Genomic DNA, 10,057 nt, shown 5'->3' on the forward strand with positions numbered 1-10,057 from the left:
CTTTTTGTCAGCAAGAACTTTCCTTCTATCATCATCGTTCCATGAAACTTTAGGCTTTGTTGATTCAACACCATCGACGACAGTTGTAGGAACAAAGGGACCATTTTGGACTGCTTCCCATACTTCTTCTCCTTTTGCTTCTAAATGAGCCTTCATTTGGATTTTCCAAAAGTCAAAGTATTCACCACAAAATAATGGAGGCTTGTTGTTACTACCACCATCTCTAAAAACTGGATTCTGATTTGCGGAAGCCATTCTGGATCTTTAGGAACAAGTTACCTATAACTTGCTCTGATGCCAATTGTAAGTTTAAGAGTGCGCCTAAGAGGGGGGGTGAATTAGGTTTTCAAAGATTTATCCGGTTTTTAGAATACTTGTACTTATTTTTGGTTAAGTGTTTGAAGGCTTTTGAATGGTTCTTTTCTTTCCTTGATAATAGTGATGAAAGCGGTAAATTGCGGAAAAGTAAAGAACACAATGATGTATACTGGTTCCCCTCACAATCCGAGAGTACTCCAGTCCCCTTTCAAACACGAAAGAGATTTTACTATTGTTAGATCTTTGTACAAGCCTATACCAAGACTCCTCCTACAATCTTCTAACAAAACCACCAAGAACAATCCTCTTGGATTTTTCACTAACTTGTTTCCAACAATCCTGGACAACAAGATTTCAACCACCAAGAACAATCCTCTTGGATTTACTATCTTGATTATGAGAACAATCCTCTCACTAATCAATAACCCTTACTTCCAACAATCTTGGATAGCAAGTCAAAAATAACAAAATATATTTTGAGTAGAAAGTTGATGAACATATATCAATCTATAAGATTGATCTTCTCTTTCAAGCAAAAAACAATTTACAATGATATAAAATAGTGCTCAAGTGTTTATGTATGAATGAGAAACTTTTCTAACAATGTGTAGAAAAAGTTTCAATAAAAGTTTAAGTATGAAACACTTGTTTGCAAATATATGATGAAAATATATGATCAAAAGTGTGGTAAATTGTAATGAAAGAGGTGTCATATAAAATCTGAAATGTATAGTATATATAGGTGACTATATGCCTCTTAGAATGGTTGCATATTGATAGAACAATGCAATGGTTAAAGGTTTGAAAGATGAATTCGTTTGGGACAGATTTTAACATGAAGAGACACACTGGTTCAGTAGGAACCGGTTCCTGCCTGGGACAACCCGGTTCCTGCTGAACGTTACAGCAGAATATTTGAATTTTGAACGTGGGAACCGGTTCCTGCATAGGGACAACCCGGTTCCCCATAGTAAACCACAGAATGCTGAAAACTGAGAATGCTGGGAACCGGTTCCTGCATAGGGACAACCCGGTTCCTAAAACCTTTATTTAGGATTTAGACTTTGAAAAAGGTTTCAACAAGAGTTTACTTTGGAGTGAAACTTATGCCATGCATATATAAGTTTGAGTATGTATGAATGAAAGTTTATATGATTTTTTGAGCACTAAAGAATATCAAATGTAAAAGTATTTAACTTGTACCATTATGATTTGAAGATCAATTAACCAAAGCTAATCTTCATGAAAGTTGCAATCTTGATCCATAGCTTATTTGATCTTTTTGCTCATCCTTTATTGATGCATACTTATGATAGTTGTCTTCATCAAAACATAGTATTGTAGAAGCTTGCTTTCACATGATTCACAATAGTCATTGTAGTTGGGTGTTATGTTTTGAATGGTCAGTTATAACTAAACATTTAAGGATTGGTTTAAAAATATAAAAGAAATCAACATAATATTTTTCAAATAAAGTATTTGTGGCTGAAATTATTTTCATTAATATCGGGCTACATTTATATTGGTGAAGATTTCCTTGTCAACTACATTTGTAGTTATTCATTTGAACTTTGCATGTTCATCATGAACTTTTTTTTTATTGTAAAGGCTAAAGAAATATATTAATAATAACACAGCATAAGACATGCCATGATCCTGTTACAAGTTTACATACTGGTACATATAAAAGGCAACAAAGGCTCAACACTCAACTTCTATCTCCACCCAACCAAGAGTAATTTTACCACCAGAATAAAAATCACATAGTTTAAATCACACCACCCAACTTTGTTATTATCAACCTTGTTCCATTACAAAAGCCTTCATACTGGTTGATGTTTCTCATGACCATAATTGGTGTCCCAACCTTTAGTTTTATATGATGGTTAGGTAATCCTGATGTTTGCAGTGAACTGAGAAATTCTGGGGTGAGGATGTCAACCAATGTTACATCGTGGAATTCCGACTTATCAACAGAATTTGCGCTGAAATAATCACGCACGTCTCCTGTATTGGGAATTTAAATAGTTAGTTCAAATGAATATAAAAATTGAATCATGTACTAGTCGTACACCCGTGCGATGCACGGTTATTTGAATGTCAACGACAATTATTATAATTTTAAAAATAATTTGAAATATATTCATATAAATAATTTCGATATAAGTTACATATAAATAATTTCGATATAAGTTACATATAAATAATTTCGATATAAGTTACATATGTGATTTAAAAAATAAGTGAGTTGTTTTGATGTTTTATATTATAATTTAAGTATTTAAAATAAATCAACATAAAATTAATAAATAAAAAAATAGATCAATTATTTATAACATCAATTTAATAATTAAAATTGAAAATAAGTAGAATTGTGAAATTAAAATAGAAAATTCACAAATTTTATAAATGATACAAGATAAATAAATTTATTTGTATGTCACTTTTAAACTCTATGGAGTATTTGTATTTAGCATCACTTTTAGAATTAAGTTTCATAGAAGATTTTATAATTGTTAGTTTATATTAAATAAAAAATGCATCCAATAATTAGAGCGTTCTCCTATTTCTTTAAATAATTTTTAGAGAAAAAACAAATAAAAATCAGATATGTAGAGAGACAAATACTTCAATTTACACTAGTGCAAAAAGAACAAAATAATTTTAAAATTTACACCTGATATACTAAAAACGGGTGTAAATGAGAAATTCGGTGGCAATTTTGTAAATAAAATGTTATTTGAAATATTATCAAGTGACAATATACACCCTATTTTCTAAAAACGGGTTTAAATTAAAAATGTTATTATAATAAAATTTCAATTACTCCCTTTAAATTAAAAAACGGGTGTAAATTTATATAAACTAAAAAAATTATTTAATTTTATGATTCAAAATTTTTAATATATATGACATATTAAATAATAAATAATTTAAACATTATTAACAAATTAATAAATTATTGGACCCATACTAATGATCTAAATTTATTTGATGAAAAAATAATCTAAACATGTTAATGGCATAGTAATAAATAAATAAATAAATAATTCATATTCATTGCATTTCATCCAGATTCATCGCACAAAGTTATAAACTCAGATTCATCCCATTTCACCGATCATCATCATCCTTCAGGAAAATCCCTAAATCACAAAAAAAAACCCTTCTTTCATCTATCGTCATGTTTATTGCAGTCGCGAAAATCCTAAGGCTTAGAGATTCATCAACAATCGCCCATTCCTTTGTGTAGCACTGTGAGTAATTTGACTTTATCCTTTAGGAAAACCCCTAAATCGCAAAAACCCCTTCATCTATCGTCATGTTTATTACGGTCGCAACAATCTTGAGGTTTAGCGATTCATCAACAATCGTCCCTTCCCTTGTATGCTTAGTGAGTAATTTTATTCTCTCCTCCATCTCAACCCTAAATTTTTGTTATTATTGTATTTCACCTGTGTATGTGTCGTAAAGGCCAATTTCTATGGTCATTCTATTGTTGGTGGATTTTTGTTTTTTGTGTTTGATTATATAAACGAATTTGTGATTAGTAACAATTTTCTTTTAGAAAGAAGCTGCGAGAAAGGATATGGGTTCTACATTTTTTGATGCAAACTTGTATCCACAAGGTTCTACGGGTGGTGTTCCAGAGCCCCTTCACCCTAAACCTGGTATGTTAAAGTATTTGATAAGATATAGATGCTTGAACCACTCAGTTTAACTGCTTTTCATTTGTATTAGGACTTTGTTCGGCTTCCTTGGAAAAACCAGTCTAGCCAGAACATTCAATGCCTGCTAGTGTTTCTATTCAATCTGCTAACAGTGGTATTTTTTTCTGTTTTTGAACGCCAACTGTTTGTGAAAAGCATTTTGTTGCCTTATGAGCATGTCATTGCTGTCAAATTGAACTCTGTTGATTTTCAGGCTTAACTTATCCGGTGGGAAAGAAATTGAGAAAGGTAGAAGGTTTGTACTTCGTGCCCCAGTATAAGACGGAGAGTGAGAATGATGATGAGGATGACAAAGCGTTGGTGGTATCCAGCACTGGAAAACACTTCACTTGTGATGACCTTTATCTAAGGTGCTTATTTCGTAAACCATGGCTTTAATCTCATATTTCAAATCATGATAAAATCGACTTTGAACCCGTATATCTCTTTTAATTTAACAATGTTAACTTCATGTTTCCCGTTGAATTTTTTGATTTGATAGCAATGTTTTTGTCATTTACTTTGTGTTTCAGTGACAGTGATGATTCCTATGTTGACCTTGATTTTGAAGTGCAACCTTATCTGATGAATAAAGTTGGGGAGGTAGAAGGTGCCTTGATTGAGTTGGCACACGAACATCATTTAAGGGTTACCGTGAGTGGTTCTATTTTGATCCCAATGCACCTGTTACCAATTTGACTTGTCAGTTACTTATTGAATAGCTAGTCATTCTTGATTGACGTATAACTTGTAGTAAATTACATCATGATTTGTTTTATGCTTATAGCATACTTGTTTCTGATCTTCTGGATTCACAGGATGAAGTCAGGAATAAGATATCAGCTTTGAAGACAGCTCTACTGAATGAAAGTCAGAACTCTCTTTCTTCCCTTCTTCGAGTTGAGAAATACAAAGAAACCAGGCAGGAGTTGGATAAAAAGTTTGACACTCAATATCAACGCCAAATGTAAGACTGCATTCTTTCGTCATGTCCCCTTTATCTTTTCTTTTCAAGGCAACATGATTCCTTCATTCTACAATATATTTATTGTCAGATTTAAGAAGTAAGCATTGACTATGAATTGTAGGCTCCTCTAGAATTGTCTACATTCTTAATATGCTTTATAAGAGGTCAAATAATGGGTTATTTAGTATGACGGTGCTTTAGCAGCAGCACATATTTAAGATAGAGATTAGTTATTCATTATTTATTGATAATCTAGAATGTGTATCATCTAGAAACACATATGAGACACGAGACAGCAAGCATAAGAATCATTCATCCAATGCCTCATGTGACATGCAGTCATGCATATAGGTTAAAAAGGAAAAGAAAATTAAAAAAGTTATTGAATTATTTTAGTATTTTAAATGTAAGACTCTTTTTAAGGTCGTCATATTTTATTTTCACTTTATCGTTTACTTAAACTAGAAGTTAAAACTGTTCTTAAGAAAACATATACGTATACTATTGCTTATTCTAGTGTAAATTATATAACCTTGTTTTTATTAGTACTCTTTAAAAATAGATAATTGTTTTTGCAACTTTATTGTTTATTTAAAGTATTCATTGGTTAGAAAAAAGAAAAGGAGAAAAGGAGACAAAAAATAATGAAAAGGAGAAAAAATCCATACAGGATAGTAACTTAAAAGATTTGCACCAAAAGTGATATCGAAGATCAAAGAGGAAATTGAAAGGCTTCTGAGGAATAAATTCATACAGGGTTACCTTGATCCGAAGTACTTCTTAACTCACAAGTTGACCGACAAGAGTGATGTTTACAGTCTCGGTGTTGTGTTTCTTGAACTTTTGACCCGAATGCATCCTATCTCACATGGCAAAAATATTGTTAGAGAGGTATTTGCTTGACTTCGTTTATATCCGGAGCATTATCAAAATAACTGAATGCTTGATGCAAATGCTTATGAATACCTTTTTTCAGGTCATTCTTTCATACCAAGCTGGCGTAATATTTTCAATCATCGACGAGCGAATGGGGTCAGTAACAATACTGATGTGGGATGTTGATGCAATTATGTGCATTTCTTGGAGCAGTTGTCCCGAATTGGCTTAATAGTAACTTAAAATTCTTTGCTGTGTTATCCTTCCGGCGTGTTTAGAATTTCTTCTACCGTCGTTCACTCTCAGCCAGTTGACATTTTTTTGTGCTCCAGTCATGTTTCATTGTGATTCAACCAGCTGCAGCTTCTCTGGTGATGGTGAAACTCATTCATCCCTGCAAGTCCTTATACATGCTAGCTGTTATAAACTTGTTATTAAGTGAATTATTTCAGTTGGTACCATTAAGAAGTTTGACTAACATTGTGTTTTGTTTCTGTTTGAGATCATTTCTATAGAGAATATTCAACAAATAATCATTGTTATTAAGTGAATTATTTCAATTGGTACCGGTTTCTATCACTAACCTTTAGATGTGGCATGGTTTGTATGATGCAAATGGTTGAAAATCAAAAGGTTGAGGAGGAAAATCTACAAGATCAAATACAAATGGTTGAAGAGGATAAGGACATAGAAATGTTGCCAAAATGAAAGCCAAAGAAGAAGAAGAAGAAAACTTATATATGAAGAAAGTGTTATGACTTAGTTAAAATATAATTTTTATGTGTATGATTTTATAGTACTTGAAATATTATGACTGTACATGATTTTCTATACTTTTTGGTTAATATTAAAAATATTTTGACTTAGTTAAAATATGATTTTTATGTGTATGATTTTATAGTATTTGCAATATTATGACTGAAAATGAAATATAACTAAATAGTGTATATGAAATAGGGTGTAAATAGATATAATTGTTCATTCATAAATGGTGTATTTACACCAAATTTTTATTAAAATAGGGTGTAATTAAGAACATATCTACACCTGATTTTTATTAAAATAGGGTGTAATTAAAATGTAATTATGCCCAATTACACCCGATTTTTATTAAAATAGGGTGTAATTAAAACGTAATTACGCCCAATTACACCTGATTTTTATTAAAACAGGGTGTAATTAAAACGTAATTACGCTCAATTACACCCAATTTTTATTAAAACAGGGTGTAATTAAAAACGTAATTACGCCCAATTACACTCGATTTTTATTAAAACAGGGTGTAATTAAAAACGTAATTACGCTCAATTACACCCGATTTTTATTAAAATAGGGTGTAATTAAAAATGTAATTACGCCCAATTACACCCGATTTTTGTTAAAATAGGGTATAACGTAGAACGTATTTACACCCGATATTTTTAAAATAGGGAGTAATTACAAACGTATTTACACCCGTTTTAAAAACGGGTGTAAATTCGTTAGACATTTCTCACCCTGTGGATATACACCCGATTTTTATTAAAAATAATGGGTGTAAATTTAATAAAAAACGGGTGTAAATTAACATTTTTGTACTAGTGTTACTTATTAACTTCCTATCTTATACCATCCAACTTCTTCAATAATACTATAATTCAAAAAATAACTAAAACAAATTTAGTTATTCTTTCTTTAAATATTTAAATGAGAAATAAAAAATTATAAAATGAGGGAGAAAATTTACCACTACATGAGGTAGTGGCCTCCAATTTAATTTGTAACCTACCTTAATTTAGTTATTCTTTCTTTAAATATTTAAATGAGAAATAAAAAATTATAAAATGAGGGAGAAAATTTACCACTACATGAGGTAGTGGCCTCCAATTTAATTTGTAACCTACCTTCTCTTACATTTCAATTTTTAAAAATCATTTTTGTGATATTTCAAATTCATATCTAAAAAAAAAAGTATATAACTTAAAATTAGTAAACAATAAAAAAAATTTAACATATGAGGAGAAAATAAAAATCATAGATTTAAAAAGGGAGACATTTCTTCTATCTCAAAAAATTCTTCTAAAAATGTTTGTGATATTTCAAATTTCACATCTAAAATATATATATATATATATATATATATATATTAGGATCAGTAAACAATAATAAAATTTAGACATATGAATAGAAAATTAAAACCATGAATTTAAAGAGAAAAATATTTCATCTAATTATGTTTTTTAAATTATTATTAGTTATTATTATTATTATTAATATTATTATTTATTTAATTAATTACTTAATAGAAGAAGTGGGTAGTTTATAGTAATTAATTGATTATTATTAATTTTTTATATTATTAATTGGTGAAAAAGATTTGGCGGGAAATTTTGGTGGGAAGAACTTATAGGATTATAATTTAGTATGATACCTGCCATTAAATCAAGAATATGATTTAGATATTTTGTCAACAACCTCCAATGTAGAAGCAAGAATTGCTCGTAAATTCCGGATATGTAGAATTAACTATTGCTACGATTGGGTCCTCAAATTCTGTAATCAACAGGTCTGGTGGAATATCAATAACTGTAACACCATTGTTTGGTTCAGATACTTTGCCTTCTCCAATGTTTTTTATCATTTTCTGTTTTATCATTTTCTAATGTCATGGCATACAGAGGATTTCAATTAGATGATTAGGATTATGAAAATAAATGTATTACTGAAACTTTAATTAAATGAGCTTACCACAGAAGGTTTCCTATTTAAGAGTCTTAGCATTGTAGGAGCAGGAGTACTTTTAGGGTCAGCCACTGTTATGTCATAAATGGCAGGAACGAATGAGCGCATATGTCTTACAGTCGAAACAAACCCCTGAAAGCAAGAAAAGAGTTAATATTTCAGAGCAAGTTTTAGGCAATTATATTTTTGGTTTTCGATATATGTTTTGAATGGTTAACTCATGATGTAATAATGTTTATATTATGGATAATTTATTCTTCTTTACATTCAGATTGACAAATATGTCTTGTACGATTCCATTACAGGAAGTTGAAAATTACTTTGCCGCCTAATTAAAGCCATAAGGCAATAATTCGAGGCTTAACTATTTAACAGAAGCAAAGATCAATAAAGCCAACAAAGGGCATAATGCTTAACCACCATAGGTCAGAATCCACGTAATTCTTAACCATCTATGACAGAAGCAGCATGCTTAACCATCATAGACAGAAGCAGCATGCTTAACCATCATAGACAGAAGCTCACCACAAAACCAATAAGGCTAATAAAACCTGCATCAAACAGGGTAACTGTGAGATATTGGATCGAACTCTAGTATTGTCGAAGGGTAGTTTCTTGGTTCGACAGTTCGACAAGTCGAAGGATTGTTCACATGCTGGTGTCGAAGTGTGCATGCTGTAGTCGAAGATGGGTCTAGCATGCAGATGTCGAAGATGCTAGGGTTGTTAGCATGTTAAATTAGGTTTTAGTGTTTAAACCCTAATTTGTTAAGTTAGCTTGTTTATTAAGTTGACTTGTGTAATGAGCCTTGTGGAAAAAGCCCATTAGTTAGTATGTTAGGTTTTATTATAAATAGCATACTAGTCTCTCATCATTGCTAAGCTGCAAATCCTAATTTGGGGTGAGAGAGGTTATTTGTTATTCTTGTAAACTTGTAATCTTGTTTTAAGAGAAAGTAAAAGAATAGCAGTTATAACCAATTCTCGTGTTCTCCTTATCTCCCCTAATTCCCTATTATACTTTGTTATTGGTATCATTTTTCACAACAAATTGGTGCGGTGAGCGTGGAGAAGATGCCGTCAACAAAGTATGAGATTGAAAAATTCACCGGAGTGAATGATTTCGGTCTGTGGCGCTTGAAGATGAAAGCCCTACTGGTTCAGCAGGGTTGTTTGGAAGCGTTGAAGGGAGAGGCAGCCATGAATGCTGCATTAACGGCAGCGGAGAAGACAACTATGATCGAGAAAGCACACAGCGCAATTTTGTTGAGCCTTGGTGATAAGGTTCTCCGACAGGTATCAAAGGAGACGACGGCATCAGGGTTATGGGTGAAACTTGAAAGTTTGTATATGACCAAATCGCTGGTAAATCGACTCTACCTGAAGCAAGCTTTGTATTCATTCAAGATGATTGAAGACAAAGTATTGGCTGAGCAGTTGGATATGTTCAACAAGCTGATTCTTGA

General features: G+C 31.4%; 1 protein-coding gene across 2 annotated transcripts; it reads left to right on the forward strand.

Annotated features, from left to right (window-relative positions):
* Positions 1 to 3,437: 3,437 nt before the first annotated feature.
* On the forward strand, positions 3,438 to 5,632 carry LOC131612593 (mRNA export factor GLE1-like). 2 transcript variants are annotated; one of them, XM_058884358.1, is made up of 6 exons: positions 3,438 to 3,712; positions 3,887 to 3,989; positions 4,060 to 4,143; positions 4,243 to 4,399; positions 4,562 to 4,682; positions 4,847 to 5,632. In XM_058884358.1, exons 3-6 carry the CDS (start codon positions 4,107 to 4,109, stop codon positions 4,997 to 4,999), a joined length of 468 nt encoding a protein of 155 aa, XP_058740341.1. In that variant the 5' UTR covers positions 3,438 to 3,712; positions 3,887 to 3,989; positions 4,060 to 4,106; the 3' UTR covers positions 5,000 to 5,632. The 2 variants fall into 2 exon arrangements, with proteins under 2 accessions (XP_058740341.1, XP_058740342.1); XM_058884359.1 differs by having other exon boundaries at positions 3,887 to 4,143.
* Positions 5,633 to 10,057: the final 4,425 nt, after the last annotated feature.

This window comes from Vicia villosa, linkage group LG6 (assembly GCF_029867415.1).
Source record: "Vicia villosa cultivar HV-30 ecotype Madison, WI linkage group LG6, Vvil1.0, whole genome shotgun sequence".
Lineage (NCBI taxonomy): Eukaryota > Viridiplantae > Streptophyta > Magnoliopsida > Fabales > Fabaceae > Vicia > Vicia villosa.